Here is a 16834-nt window from a genome sequence, read left to right as displayed (position 1 = left end):
TGCTTTGGTTCTTTGTTGTTGTGAACAGACTTTCTCTAGTTGCGGCGAGCGGGGGCTACTCTTTGTTGTGGTGCGCGGGCTTCTCATTGCAGTGGCATCTCTTGTTGCAAAGCACGGGCTCTAGGCGCGCGGGCTTCAGTAGTTGTGGCTGGCGGGCTCTAGAGCGCAGGCTCAGTAGTTGTGGCGAACGGGCTTAGCTGCTCCATGGCATGTGGGATCCTCCCGGACCAGGGCTCAAACCCGTGTCCCTTGTCTAAGAGTTTCATAGTTTTAGCTCTTACAGTTAGGTTTTTGATCCAGTGTTAGTAAATTTTTGGATATGGTGTGAGTAAGGGTCCAACTTCATTTTTTTTTTATGTGTGGATATTCAGTTTTCCCAGGACCATTTGTTGAAAAGACTGTCCTTTCCCCACTGAATTGTCTTGGCACCCTTACTGAAAATCATTTGACCATATATATGAGGATTTATTTTGGAGCTGCCTCTATATTTTTAAATAGCATCCTTGAGTCATTCTTCTTGTGTTTTCAATTTTAGCTATTATCTCTAAATTTCCTATTAAGCAAGATAGGTATTAGGACTCTTATCAGCCCTCATATATACCTGTCTTCTTCCTCCAACCTCACAATATAGTTATTTACAGAATGTTTAAAATTTCAAGCATCCTATGCCTCACATTACTGGCATTCCTTATTCCTCCCCCTTCCTTGCTTTAATTTTTTTCTGTAGCACTTACCATCACCTCATTTTATATTTTATCTAATTATTTTATTTAATATCAGGCTGGTCCTCTAGTATGTAAACTCCATGAAGAGAAGAATACATGATAGATTTGTTCATTAATGTTATCTCCAGTACCTAGGATAGTTCTGGTGACATAATAAATGATTAATACTTCTCGAGTAAAATAATGATTTTAAGTTAAATCAATAATTATTATTTAAATTATTATAAAATCTAAGTAATGCATAGTTAGGCTACACAGTGTACTATGAATATATTTTTTTTACTGTACTTTTTGTTTTTCCTAGAAAGAGTAATTGACTTTTATTCATTTACTTTGCTTTATGTGTTTATCATTAATTCTGCCATGACAATTCTAATAGAATTATTTAAATTTTATCAGTATGAATGTATCAGATATGGCTATCAGTCCTATTAATTTTTTTTAATACATCATCCTGGAGCCCTGTGTCTTTCTGCCCTAATCTAGAAATGTTGCTGTCTAGATCTGGTGCACAACTGTTATTCCAAGACTTCCCTTCACTATTATCTTGGAATTTCCTTTACTATAGTCACATTGGATACCTTGTTCTTTGTTTACCTCCACATTTTGGTGAAGCCAGCCCTCCAGTGTCTCCTTGCAAAAGAATGCATGGAAATAAAAATTTGAGACCATGCGTATTTGAATATGTCTTTATTCTGCATTCAGACTTGATTGATAATTTGGCTGGGTATAAAACTCTGGGTTCAATCATTTTCTTCAGGATTTTGGAGACACTGCTTCATCATCTTCTACTTTTCTATTTTTTATTTGAGATCTACAGCTTTCTTATTCCTTATCCTTTATATATAACCTATACCTCTTTTTTGGAAGGGGAAGCTTTTTGAATCTTCTCTTTTTTTTCTAGTTGTTTAAAATTTTCATGATGATGTGCCTTTGTGAGTTTTTTTTTTTAACTCAATGTGTTCAGTACTTGATGTATCCTTTCAATCTGGAAACTCATGTATTTTAATTCTGAGAAATTTTCTTATACTATTACTTTGAAAATTCTATCTTCTATTTTTCTGTGCTCTTCCTGGGACTATAGCAAATCTTGGACCTTCTGAATTTTTCCACTTCCTTAAGGCTACCAGAATATGCCAACCCAAAATATGCTTCTTTGACATAGGTATTATTTTGAACTTAAGGCAACTGAGATCTAACAGATGCAGGAAAAGCTCTTTACCTCCCAGTAACTACCTTAAAATAGAACATAAATTTCCCCTTTTGGAAATTTTCATTTGTAAAATGTTTTCACACCAGGAAGAGAACTACTTCAGGAGACAACTCTTATCACCTGAAAGACTCTTAGCTGTATAACAAGACAACCCTTATTTACCATATATTTCCACCCTTTGCCTTCCCATAACTGGGCTTCTCAGCCCAGAAGCCCAAATCCCCTTTTCCTTTGTTTAGCCTAAGATGGTATATAAGCCTCAATCATTTGGCTGCTTCTTTGAATCTCATTTCTTTGAGAAAGTCCCATGTATGTGTACATAATTAAACTGTTTTTTTCTCTTGCTAATCTGTTTGACAATTTAAACTGACAAATTTAATTTTCAGGGCCCCAGCCAATGAACCTAAGATGTGTAGAGGAAAAGATATTTTTCCTCTCTTACAATTCCTGGCCAGAGGAGGCTTGTTTTTTGTCTTTTTTTTTTTTAACAATGTTGTATATATTTAAATTGTACAACAGGATTATTTGATATACATACACACCATGAAATGATTACAAAGATAATGTTAATTAACACATCCATTGCCTCATATAGTTAACTCTTGTTTTATGAGGTGAGAACATTCAAGGTTTACTTTTAGCAAATTTCAAGTATATAATACCACATTAACTATAGTCACCATGTTGTACATTAGATCCTTAGAATACATTCATCTTATAACTGAAAGTTTGTACCCTTTGACCTACACGTCTCCATTTCCCTCTTCCCCCAGCCCCTGGCAACCATCACTCTACTCTTTCTATGAGTATGTACATCTTCAACCTAAGTAGAAATTGCCAAATTGCTCCAAAGTGATTACACCAATTTATACTCCACCAATTTATATGTATCCTCACCAAACTTTGCACTAGCAGACTTTTACATTTTGCCCATCTGATGATTTATTAAATGGTATTCTTTTGTTATTTTGTTTTGTATTCCCTGATTACTAATGAAATTGAGAAGATTTACTTTTCAATGTTCTCTGGATGTTCAAGTTTCATCTTCTGTGAATAGTCCATTCATGTGCTACTCTTAATATACTAATTGGCTGATGTCTTTTTTTAACTGATTTGTGAGCATTTAAAAATATACATGGACACTAGTCCTACACTAGGTTACAACAGTCCCTTTATTTTTAAAATGATATATTTATTTTGAGTTATAAAAATAATATGTATTTATTATAGAAAATTTGGGAAATACAGAAAAACATTATGAAGAAATTTAAAATTCCCTGTGATCACATAGGAGAATAGGTCCAAGAATAATTACTGTCTTCCATTTGGGATTTGTCCTTAGGGTGTTTTCTTACTATGAATCTATACTTTTTTTGTTTTAGAGAACTAGGATTATTTTATACACATATATTTATTTTTTAGCATTTAGTTTTTCACTTGCGTATGTCTTAGCTCCTCAATGAGATGGTAAGATCGATAATGAGAAAGGCCATATTTTATACTACTTTGAGTCTTACATAGCATCAAGCAAAATGTCTTTCCTTTAGTAGATTTGATGTTTCCTTCATTGCAGCACATCCCGATGTGAATGGTGCCATGGTCCAATGTTCGGTGAAGGTTTTCGCATCATCCGATCCTGCAATATTTTTGGAGTAACACAGTTTCCTGTTATATTTTATGTCTGTTCCTCTTCCTGCTACAGAAAAGTAAAGGAAAGCAATTTTGTTTTCGATAATGTTCCTGGTAAAAGAATATCTCTAAATCCCGAGTTGATGAATCATACAGTGATTTATGAGTCCCACTTTAAAAGCCATTAAAGTTTACGTATATAATCATTCATGTCTTTGAGAGCACAGGTTCTGTGTGGAAGATAAGTGTCTTCTCATGTGAATCCTCTTGGTAATCCTAGCTCCTAATGAAAGTCTGCGATTGTTAGGGAATCTTTGCAGAATATTTACGTAAGAATGATTAGTAAAATGTCTTCGGGGATTTCAAAGAAGATCTAGAAAATTTCTTTCAGAGCATGTTTACTATAAAAAGAAAAATGTTAGAATACTTTGCAAAAAGTATTTATCTTACAATTGGCCTTTTTATGCATCCATTCTCAGGGATAAGATAGTAATCAAAGTCATCAGTGGGGTTTTGGCCCCATATGGATTCAAAGTCATGTACCCAAGTTCTCAATATTTGTGCATTTCTGTGGAAATTTGTCCAGTGCCAACCATCTCAACTGTGGATTGCTTTGGGGAATAAAAGATTAATTCCAGTACTATATTTAGTTGTTTGAATTCATTACCCAGGCTCTAAGAAAACTGGTACAATTTTTCAGTTATCTTGACTGCCATCTCATAAAGCCTGATTCCATAGGCTAGTGCCAGCATTCAGTAGGCTTTCAGTGATAGGCTGGCAAGAAAATAAAGTAAAACGTACAAAATTACATTGCAAAGCAACATATGGATACAGTAGAACTTGAGGCTTTAAGAATTAGTATTTAGTAAGAGGAAGGTAAAAGAGCATTTTGAGATAACAATTTTAGAAAGGCATAGAATTGTTTCATATATGGCATATCTTTTATGTGCAGTTAACTTAAATCTAAAATGTCATTGCTAATGAAACCTGTTGAAATGAAACGATTTAAATTTATACAACCATCGTATCATTAGAGAATGTCAGAAAATACATTTTATGTCAGTTTGTGCATATCATGTAGTAATATCATTTAAATAAAAAAAAATAAGCCAGGCAAAATAATTTTTCTGACTAATGAATTCAATAAATTGGGATACCTGTATTCTTCTCCTTGAGAATTAATTCAATTTTAAGCAGAAATAGGAAAACCTTGCCTGAGAAGTATACAAGGTATTCTCCAGCAAAAGAATAAAATTATTAATGTAGGAGAAGTAACTACCATATCACACATGTAATGCATGATAATAAATTCATTAAAAATGTAATATACCCATAATTGTGAAACAAGATTTAAAAAATAAATCCTAATTCACTAAATCCTAGTGGCATATAGCCTACTAATGCTTACACTTGTCCCTGAAATATTTCTTGGAGGAAAAGTATATTTACATTTTATTTTAAAAAATGTTGTTTCTTGGTTTGAGTAACTGGGTAGGGTCATACTGAATGAAATAAGAATAAACAGGAAAGAATAGGGTTCATGGGAAATTACAATATCTTAGAGACACTGCAGAGAAACAAATATGCCTGGACATTTGGACAAACGTGAAACATACTTAGAGCTCAATCTCGCTATTTCTTCATGGTTAGTACAAACCTAGAATCTAAGTGATCTCTTGTAGATCTTTAAAAAAATAACTTACAGTGTGTTTTTTAAATATGAAAGTAAGATGTACATTACAGAGGGGCTTCTCTGGTGGCGCAGTGGTTAAGAATCCACCTGCCAATGCAGGGGGCATGGGTTCGAGCCCTGGTCTGGGAAGATGCCACATGCCGCGGAGCAACTAAGCCCGTGTGCCATAACTACTGAGCCTGCACTCTAGAGCCCGCGAGCCACAACTACTGAGCTCGCGCACCACAACTACTGAAGCCCACGCACCCTAGAGCCCATGCTCTGCAACAAGAGAAGCCACCGCTCGCTGCAACTAGAGAAAGCTCGCGTGCAGCAGTGAAGACCCAATGCAGCCTAAAATAAATACATTTTTTTAAAAGGCATACATTACAAAAATATTTGAAAATAGAACTAAACCTAAGAGGAAAACAAAATCTCTGTTGTAATGCCACCACCCAATGAACAAAAGATAATTATTTTGACAGGTATATGTGTATATGTACACACTGAAATAATGTATTACTCTACTTAAAAAAACAGGATTATGTATCTGCCTCACACCACACACAACAATTAATTTCCAGATTCCTAAAGGTCAAAATTGAAAATATAAAGAGAGAAATAGGGTCTTAATAAAAAATCAGAATGAGAAGGATGTTTTTAAGTAGGAAATGAAACCCAAGAGAAAAGATGAACAGATTCACTGTGTAAAATTTTTAAAAATTCCTGGACAGCCAAAACCACCACAAATAAAGTCAAAAGACAAAGCAGCATACTGGAGAAAATATCTGTAATACATACGACTGACAGAGAGCTAGACTATTCACCCAGGAATCTTGATTGTAAATGACAGAAACCCACTAGAACCAGTGGAAGCAACAAAAGGAAATTAGTAGTCATTTGTGCGTAAGTCTTCAGGCAAGCAAATTCAGTTCAAACTGTGTCAAGGCATTATCTATTTTCCTTCTATCTATTTATCTATCTATCTATCTATCTATCTATCTATCTATCTATCATCTACCTCTTAGTAACACCTTTCTGTCAGTCTGTCTCATTTCTAGGTAGCAAGGATGACCACTGATGATTCCAGGTTCGTGTACTGGAATGTCAGGAACCTCAGACAAAAGGGCACTATCTATCTCCACTGTTACTGTAAAACATATTAGGGATGATTTTCACTGGTTCAGCATGGTTCTCACATGTCCATATGTGAACAAATCATTCTAGGTGCATGAATGGAATACTCTGATTGGCTGAGTCACATGCCCATTTCTGTAACTGGGAAAAGGGAAATTAGCCCCTCCCCAAACACATGAAATAGATTCTTTACAAGGAAAAAGAGTTCTAGAACTGAAAATTGGGGAAAGGAAAAATGTTTTGGGCAGCTAAAATCTACAGCTATCAGAGACTTTTTACAAATAACAACAAAAAGATGAACTAAATATTTAAATAGCTATAACAATCAAAATTTAATACGTGTATTTTTTATCCTAATAACTGTAAGAAGTTATTGCTCAAAAATACTTGCACAGGACTTCCCTAGTGACGCAGTGGTTCAGAATCCACTTGCCAATGCAGGAGACACGGGTTCGAGCTCTGGTCCGGGAAGATCCCACATGCCGCGGAGCAACTAAGCCCGTGCGTGTGCCACAACTATTGAGCCTGCACTCTAGAGCCTGTGCTCCACAACAGGAGAAGCCACCGCAATGAGAAGCCCATGCGCTGCAATGAAGAGTAGGCCCTGCTCACCGCGACTAGAGAAAGCCTGTGCCCAGCAACGAAGACCCAACACAGCCAAAAATTAAAAAATAATTAAAAAAAGAAAACTTGTACATGTGTGCAAAAATATATCCAAAGACATTCACTGCAGTGATATTTACAATAGTGAAAAATTAGAAACATTCTAAGTTTTCATCAGTGGAGAATTGGTTAAATATGGTAAACCCAACAAGGTAGTATCATTCAGCCACTTAAAAAATTAGATAGCTTTGTTTAGCCTGACATGGAAAGATATCTACCAAGTATTGTTAGAGAAATATTTACCAGGTATTAAAATCATGTAACTCAAAATTTAAAAGATACAAAAGAGTATATCTTAAAAATTCTTTAACCCCAGTGCCCTGTCATTCATTTCCCTTCTCAGAGACAACCAATGATATCAAGCCTTTTATATTCTTCCAGGATATTTTATGTACATGTAAGCTAATAAATATATATATTTCCTACTATTTATAAAATATTAAAATAATACATGCTCCTTTCTGCACCCTTCCATTTAATATATGTCACATAGTTTCACATCAGCATATTATTAGCTTATATTATTTTTTATGATTGCATATTATTCCACTGAGCACTGTATATTGTTTATTTTACCAGTTCACTTTAGTAGTGAACTTTCAAATTTTTGTAAACTCTTGCTATGAAACAAAATGTTGCAGTGAATAACCTTGTCATTTGCACATGCTTAGATGTAGCTGTGGGATATACCCCTAGAAGTGAAAGTGCTGGTTCAAAAGGTATGTCAATTGAGGATCTCTGATTATTCTTTTTATTTATTTAAAAAAAAATTTTTTTTTTGGCTGTGTTGGGTCTTCGTTGCTAGGCACAGGCTTTCTCTAGTTGTGGCTAGCGGGGCCACTAGTGAAGAGTAGCAGGGGCTACTCTTCGTTGTGGTGCGCGGGCTTCTTATTGCTGTGGCTTCTCTTGTTGTGGAGCATGGGCTCTAGGCACGCGGGCTTTCGTAGTTGCGGCACATGGGCTTCAGTAGTTGTGGCTCACGGGCTCTAGAGTGCAGGCTCAGTAGTTGTGGTATGCAGGCTTATTTGCTCTGCAGCATGTGGGATCCTCCCGGACCAGGGCTCGAACCCATGTCCCCTGCACTGGCAGGCGGACTCTTAACCACTGCACCACAATGGAAGCCCCTCTGATTATTCTGATTTGTTGTTTTCATTACATCTGGGGGGGGATGATGTAGAGATTAATGACAATAAATTGATTCTTCTTTCTATTTTCTCCAAGTTGCACTTAGTTAAGCACTTCTTATCTTTGAATAGGATTCCTTTGGCTAGGCCAGCAATGCAAATGTTCCCAATGCAATTAATCTCAGAAATCCATACCTCCATAAATCAGGAGTGCCAACCCATTTTGACTACCTAACCACTTTTTCTAACATGTTAGGAAGTCCTATTTTTCACCAATAAGAAATGTTATATGTTTCACCAGAAAATAGTTGTTGGGGAACATATTATTTGTGGGAGGCCAAAGGGTTCAGAGTGTCCTGCTGCATACTTCTGGTGAGACCCAAAGATTAGTAGTTTTGTAATGGAAGAAGAAAACAAATAATAATCACATTAACTATTATTTAAATAAAACTTTCAAACTAATGTTTTCTGGAGATCAAATTTTTTCCAGCTGAGTTCAATTCACCAGTGATTTATTGAGTACCTACTAGATGATGGGTACCATGAAGTATATGTCCTTTGGATAAAGTGTAATGTGGCATGTACCATGACAGAGGTGTGTCCCGTATGCCACAGGAGCACAGTGAGGTCACACAAGGCCAATTCTGGGGATTCAAGGAAGACTTCCTGAGGACACATTAGTTGAACCAAATGAAAGGGGTTACTGTTGTAAAGTGTATAGCAGAGCATTATGGGAGATAAGGCTAGAGAAATAAACAGAGTGGGGTCATAAGACTCCCATGCCATGCTAAGGAGAGTCACTGACTGCTGAAGAGTCACTGAAAGATTTTAACAGAATAACATGATTAAATATGGAAATAGATTAAAAAATCCAGAGAAGGTGCTAAGGTTTCTACCTAGCCACAAGAGTAATAGCAGAGAGGAGAATTTTCAAGAAATATTTAGAATATAAAATATAAAAAATAAAAATATAAAATATAATATTAATAAATATTAATATGAATAAATATATAAATATAAAATATAATACATAAAAATATTTTAAAAATATAAAATTAGTAGATGTTGAACATGATGGAGGGAGGGAAGTCTCTAGAATGATTCCCTTGATTTATACTTCATAGGAGGAAGAAGTATGAAAAAAATCTGTTTCATTCATTAATTCACCAAGACTATAACTTTGTCATAGGAAAAAATTAGTTTTATAGAGCTGATATGATATTTAAAAACTATGTTAGTTTTAAGTCATATTCTGTTCTCTTCTGGGCACTGAAGTGGAGTTGAGGTCACTTTATGCAAGTGTCACATATTAAAAAAATCTAGGTTTGTCAAACAAACAAAATAAGGGTGATTATTCTCTTAATAAAAGCATTCTTTGAAAATCTTTATATGGCATCTTTAAATTATTAGCTCTAAGTATGATTTAATATACCACTCCTCAGAAACATATTTATAAAACCATACATATATAAGGACTTCCCTGACAGTCCAGTGGTTAAGACTCCATGCCCCCAATGCAGAGGGCATGAGTTCGATCCCTGGTTGGGGAACTAGGGTCCCGCATGACGTGGCCTAAAAAAAATAAAGAAAAACATACATATATATACTTTCAAGTTGATTTATGTTTTGTTATTTTAGAGTAGGAGACAGGTCAATATTTTCTAGGATGCATTCAGTCATTCACTCAATTAACAAATATTTATTGGATTCCTATTGTATGCCAGACACTGTCCTAGACCCTTCAGTTATAGCAGTGAATGAAAGTGACAAAAGTTCCTGTCCTCATGAAATTTGCATTCTAATGGATTGGCCTTTTTTTTTCCTTTTTAAAAATAGGGTATGCCATTTTCCCTTTTGCTAGTTTTTCAGGTATTTTCTACTACAATGCCTTACACATAGCAGGCACCTTCTATGTTTTTATTCAATTGAATAAATTCTCAACAGAACAGAAAGTGAGTCTACTAACATATTGTAAAATGACTTCACAATATTCTCATCTGCCAGACTCAGATGAGATGCCAGACTATACATTCTCATTTAAAAAAAAAAATCAGATATATGGTCACAATGTTTTATTTATCAGGAGAAAAAGACACTATGATTTGAATACCCCTAATTTGCTCATTTAATCTCTCATCAAATAGTGCCCTGTCTTTGCATCACTTCAAACTCTTACAACCCATTAGAAACCAGATTACATTGCCTTAATATTTTAGAATTTGCAAAGCATTTTCATATACCAAAAGAATGGAGGGATTTTAAAGCCACTGCTTTTCTAGTATTACCTGTGTGGCACAGAAGACTGATAACCCACAGTATTTCCTTTCTCCTTTTCCTCGTTAGGACCAGAATCTTGATTTTTAGCTAGGCACATTGCCTCCCAGTATAAGATACTGAATTTCCCAGGTTCCCTTGAGGCTAGATTTGATGACAAAATTATGGCCAATGAGACATGAAAGTTTCCACAGGGCTCCAGGAAGTCTGTTTAAAGGGACTAGATTGATCCAAGAGAAGACCCTTTCTGCCCTTTCCTCCTTCCTCCAGCCTAAGATGAAAACAAGACAACTGGAGCCATTTTGGGCCATGAGGTGACCTTGAGAATAGAAAGAAGGATCCCAGGTATCTGATGACACCATAAACCACAATATCAGACCTGGTACTGCATATCTTGTATATGAGAGAGAAATTAATTTCTAGCTTGGTTTAGCCACTGATATTTTGCATTTGCTGTTATCTCCAGCCAAACCTAACCCTAACAAATATAGCTTGTTGTGTGACTCCAATCAACGATACCAGCAAAGAGTAATATTCCCCCTGCTAAAGTCATCTGTCTTGAGCTCACTTATTTTTCCCTTGAAGCTGCTCTTTTAAACCTGATTTCACTTAGGTTTATAATGTTAGGCTGGGAACAAGGTTAAGCAAACTGATTTGCTGTGATCCCACGTGTGGGGTGGGGCAGGGGGCCCCTGTCTTTCACCTCACCAGACACTGGTCTATCTAGCCTACTGGTATGGAAGAAAGCAACCACTCCTGGTCCAATTACTTTCCTTTTTGTACCTCTGTACAACTCTTCAAAGAAAAAAAATCTTCTAAATAGCAAACCAAGATAGCCTGGGAACAGCATGTAAGATCTGCTTTGTTATTGAGCCCCCAACATCTTCTGGGATGGCAGACACCTAGCCCTGCATCATCATATTCCCCAGCTCCCTGCAGACATTACTAATCAATCCTAACACTCACACCTGCTAGGTCCTGACCTGCCTCTGAATCCTTGTCAGTATAACTTGCCAGACTAAGCTTTGTTTACATGTTAGCATCTTATAAATGCATTTGATATCACTTCTTGTGTTCTAAGCTATTGTTTGATACTGGTTAGCAACTGTAACAGGATGCTAAAGTGGGACTCTTGGTGTTTCTGTTTTGCGGGGGCCTGAATGCTTAAAATAAATTTCCAAATTGAGGTGTTATACATAACAGTTCAAGTCAAAACGTTATATAGAGCTTGGAAATAAGGTGGACAAAACTAGATTTGTGATAGTCACAGACAAGCAGACAGACAGGGAGCCTCCAGCTACCCAAAAGAAATCATGGAGGTAGCTGCCCCCTTGCCTTAAGGCACCTGGGAGAGGTTTCTAGGGCCTGCTTGATGAGTTTTATGTTCAATGGAACTTCACGAACACAAGGCACTGGTGAAGGACACGCACAGAGAATTCTAAAGGGAAGAGACTGTGGCTACAGGCCTGAGGTGGCCAAGCAAAGATAAAAGAGACAGGACAGCTTGGGCATGAGCGGCAGGACCACACTCAGGGGCAAGGATGCAGGAGTTTCCCTTTGAGTCAGGTGACCAGAGGGAACATCAGGCCTGGAGTCATTGTGAAAGGGTTCTCTCTGGGAGCTTTACTGGGGTGTGGAGCCAAATGATTCTGCAGGGGGATCTACTGCTGGAGGTACAGGGCTTGAGGGAGACGGAAGTGGCAACTGAAGGAAGCATTGCCTGAACAGTGGGAGCCGCAATGGGGGATTCCTGGGCGTGGCGGACTCTCCAAGAAACCCACAAAACTGCCAGAAAGAGAGGGCTTCGAGCATCCACCAAGCCCACATGGCACAATGCCAGATCATGACAGCGACACGAGACTGTGTCTTTTTCTCCTAATCCCCTCCCTCCCGGGGCACCTCTCTGAAAGGTCAGAAACCTTAGCTAAGCAATCGGAGAGCAAGGTGGGGGAGGGTAGTGAGGGGTGACAGAGGCAGTGGATCACAGCCCCTCCACGCCATGGGCTCCAGGCCTGACCCAATATGTTCTTACTTGCTGAAGAGTTCAGAGTGATTATCTCACTGGACTGGTTGCTTTGGTACTGAAATGACACTGCTTAGGACACAGAGGGCAGGAGGACTTTGGGATCTAGCAGAAATTCCGTGCAGGGGCAGGGAAAGAACCAGCCCTTGGACGTGGATATAAAGGGCTGTGCAGAGAAAGGGTCAAGTTACTCGGTGCCGCCCCCTTCCCCGACAACGGCCTCCGCCCTCACTGGGTCCCACTCGCTCAAAAAGGCAGCTGCAGCCCCCTTGCCATTGGGCCCTCATGGCCCAAGGACAATGCACGAGTGCAGGACATTGGGACCACCTGTCCCTTTTGAGAGAATTTCTACCCCGGCTGCTTCTGAAAACTGGAAAGGATGTTTCCTGGCGCCTGGAGCATGAGAAGAATAAGGATCAGTCTCCTCTAAGTGCCAGTTTTGAAATGCTGTCTGACCCTCCTTAACAGCATTTCCACAGCAATTTGCTGAGTATGTTTGATCACTGGGAAAACCTGAACCAATTAAATTTTCACTGGGTTTCAAATACAGGAATTTGATGTTAGAAAATTCTGCAGAAGCCAGCGTTGAAACTTTATGGGGACAAGTGGTATATTCCTTGGCAACTCAGCTAAGCCACTTACCATTAATTTTAAAAAGTTCAGTGAGAACCATGGGCTTACTTGAAACTGTACAAATGACAGCTTGATTTTCTTCTTTTACTTTTTTTTTAGCTTAATTTCACATAGCTTTTAAACGGTAGGCGTTTTCTGTACTAAAAAGAGATGCACACTAATTGCATTTTTTGATCCCTGAGTCACTCTTGCTTTGGTCATACACTTTTAATTTAAGGAGCGAGGCACTAAAAAGTAAGAATTGCCCCAGTAATTTATAGTAATGCAAAACTTGGCTCAGCACACAGATCAATAGTCTCCATAAGGCCTAGGACAGATACAGAGACAATTACAATCTATTTGGGAAATATCTGCTCAGCCACCAGATTTCCAATTGACCTTAAGTGAAGATTCTCTTGGCCCAGAAAGCACGATAATAGACAGTCCTTGAAACAGCATCCAGGAAAGGGCACTTTTTTGTAACATCATGTGTCATAGAAAGAACTGCCTTAACTGGAACTTTCCAATTTCATTTTCCCTGTCCACTTGGCAATACACCAAGAAAGAGATCCAAAATGATGTACAGTATTCCTTCTGGTGATTTCTCAAAGAACCCCCAAACGTCCCTGAATTTAGATTGCAGCTGTTTTCATTCCATTATGATAACAGAGGGTGTTTGTTATCATGACCACTGGATCTATCTCCTTGACCCCCTTTTTACAGAGCAAATGGAATTACAGCTATTTATAGTTCACAATGGACACAAGCAGATAGCATGTCCTGTGTAAAAGACAACAGGTTTTTGAAAAATAGGAAAACAATATTACCTTATAATGGTAATGGGGATGCCATTAAGCACTGTCCCAGCCTGAGGGCCTACCTTTCAGCTGACAAAGCACAGGGCAGGTGGAGCCCAGGTTTACCCTATATACAGCTCAGCGGTGGAGGGGACGGAGGTCTCTACATGTGTGAACGCTTGTGGGTCAGTGATGGAGACACCATTCAAGGCAGCTCCAACTGCATGAGAAGGACCCAGGACAAGCCTATCAGTCTACTCCCCTCCCCAATTCCCCCTCTCCCTCCCCAGGCAGCCCCTCCGCATTCTGACCATCCCCTCTAAAGTCGCAGGTAACTAGCTCTCCATCCCATAAACACTACTTGCAGCACTGTCTTCTCTATTTTCTGTGAGTTCCTGTTGCACACTCCCTTTATTGTCTTCCCAAACAGCCGAACTCTCCTCTTTTATTTCACAACAGACTTTGATTTGCTCATCCAAACTACAGCCCAATCATTACCAGCCAAAGCAATCTGAATTCCCGTTCCTTAGGGGCCAGGAAGGCTCGTCATCAAAGACCTTTGAAAACCTTCAAATAGACCCAGATCCTAATCCTACAAACCTGCTGCTGATAAAGTTCAATCAGCCCCCATGAAACACACAATTCGAGGCACTGAGTGCTCACTAGAATGTTCCCTCAGAAAACGAAGTTTAGGGACTTCCCTGGCAGTCCAGTGGTTAGGACTTCACCTTCCAATGCAGGGGATGTTGGTTTGATCCTTGGTTGGGAAGCTAAGATCCCACATGCCTCATGGCGAAAAAACCAAAACATAAAACAGAAGCAATATTGTAACAAATGCAATAAAGACTTTAAAAATGGTTCACATCAAAAAAATCTTAAAAAAGAAAAAGGAAAACAAAGTTTACCCTAAAAGCAATCCATAAAAATTATAGGTGTAGTTTTCTTACGTCAAAGAAGTCCTTAACCCTTTTTATGACAATATGTCTGAATTAAATCGAAAGCTCCAGTTTATGTAACTTTGAGACATCTTAAGAGATCTATTTCCAGAGCTGAATGAGCAGTGGGTGGACCAAAGCTCTCTTCCTAAAATATTTTTTTAGGTTTGTTCAAGCACACAGGGTACCAATATCTGAAAGTTCTATGCCACCATGTTGTAATAATTTTTATCTGGAAAGATTCTTATTTTTTCCATCAATAATTATGCCTAACATTTGTCTAGCACACATTGTGTGCCAGTTTTCCATTATTTAATTCTCAAATCACCCTATGAAATAGTCTCTATTAATATCTATTTTAGAGATAAGGAAACTGAAAGGATGAGTTTAAAAATGATGAATTCTGAACAGTATCATTTCAGGGTTACATATATAAACATGCTGAAGGCTCTTGACACAGAAAGCCAGTTTGCTTTCTGGAAAATTTGTGTGCTCACTCAGGTACACACCAGCAATCTACGTCACCTTTTCCACCACACACTCACCAAAACACTGAGGATTGTCATTTAAAATATTTAATCATTTGATAGGGGAAACTGGTATCTTATTGTGGTTATTTTAATTGTCTTTTTAAAATTTCCTATTTTCTACTAGTTTAATTTTGTAATAAAATTAAATAAAGTTGATTACCATAAATCTTAAGGAAATGGATTAAATGCTTCACTATTTTACCTGGAGCCAGACTTAGCTATTTTATTCTAAAAAAAATGAGAAAAGGGGGAAGCTAAAAGTATCCCACACTTCTACAGCTTGTTTCAGAAATAGAAACAGCTTCTTTACTCTGAGGAACCACTAAAAAGTTTGTTCCTCTTCTCAACAGCCAGCGGGTCCCCACCAGCATCAGTATCACCAGAGAAGCTAAGGGCGACACACCCATGTGATTGGAAGCAAGCGGGCAAGTATGTGTCAAAACTAGGTTGAGCCTCACGCTGCATTTTCTCCTTTTTTTTAAATAAACTCATCACTGGCAATGGTCATATTATGGTGTCTCCACATGCTGAGAATTTTATGCAATGTAATGAATACCCAGTTACGAAACATGCAAATCCAGTACCTGTGCTTGAGTATAAGGAAGTGGGTCAAACAGAGCAGGTCGCTGCCCTTTCACACTGCATCAAAGGGTTGCATCAAACAGGATGATGGGTGTTGCAAGGGGCAGAGACCACAAACCGCCCGCTGCCACCACTGCCAGGCACCACGGAACCTCACTGTTGCTGCTCCCTTAACCCTTTCCTGGCAAACAGCGCCTGACACATTGCAAGAGGGCAGCTCTAACTAAAATGCACAATCAGGCAAGAGAAAAACAAAATCAGATTATTAGCTATTTTAGAGTACATTTGAATTCCCGAGTGTGATGACTCCCAAATGAAACCACTGTTTCCAACCCAAATAGCTAAAGGCAACTGAGAAACAGCAGGAGAGAAGCTACACCCTCAAAAGAAGCTGGATTTCTGCTCTGGCTGGCTTTGTTAGAGCATATTCTGCCCCAAAATACCACTCTGAGATATGTCCTCCAAAAAGCTAAGTCTTCCAGAAGATAAGTAAAGGCTGCTCTAGGAAAGCAGGAATAATGCTCAGATGAAAGGTATATTCGTTTCCTACAGCTACTGTAACAAATTACCACAAATCAGTGGCTTAAAACAACACAATTTCATTATCGTATAGTTCTGGAGGATTTATGTCTGAAATGGGTCTCACTGGGTTTAGGGTTTAAGTCACAGTGTCGGCAAGGCTGTGTTTCTTCCGGAGGCTCTAGGGGAGAATCCATTTTCTTGCCTTTTCCAGCGTCTAGAGGCTGCCTTCATTCCTTGGCTTGTGACACCCTTCTATCTTCAAAGCCAGCGATGATTCTGTCTCTCGCTGTCATCTCTAATTTTTCCTCTTCTTTCTCCGTCTTTTGAGGATTCTTATCCTCTTTACAATGGTCCCACCCAGATGATCCAGGATAATCTCTCCATCTCAAGATCAGC

General features: G+C 38.3%; 1 protein-coding gene across 1 annotated transcript in view; it reads left to right on the top strand.

Annotated features, from left to right (window-relative positions):
- LRRC63 (leucine rich repeat containing 63) overlaps nucleotides 1-14502 on the top strand; it is a gene marked incomplete at its 3' end in the record, with an annotated part of 49857 nt that extends 35355 nt beyond the window's left edge. Inside the window, exons 9-10 of the mRNA XM_081214694.1 lie at nucleotides 3512-3681; nucleotides 14300-14502. Of these exons, the coding sequence (XP_081070820.1) occupies nucleotides 3512-3681; nucleotides 14300-14502 (373 nt within the window). The remainder of the gene's footprint in view (nucleotides 1-3511; nucleotides 3682-14299) is intronic.
- Nucleotides 14503-16834: the final 2332 nt, after the last annotated feature.

This window comes from Mesoplodon bidens, assembly GCF_964165515.1.
Source record: "Mesoplodon bidens genome assembly, chromosome: 17".
Taxonomy (NCBI): Eukaryota; Metazoa; Chordata; class Mammalia; order Artiodactyla; family Ziphiidae; genus Mesoplodon; species Mesoplodon bidens.
This window is presented reverse-complemented; position numbering and strand designations above follow the sequence as displayed.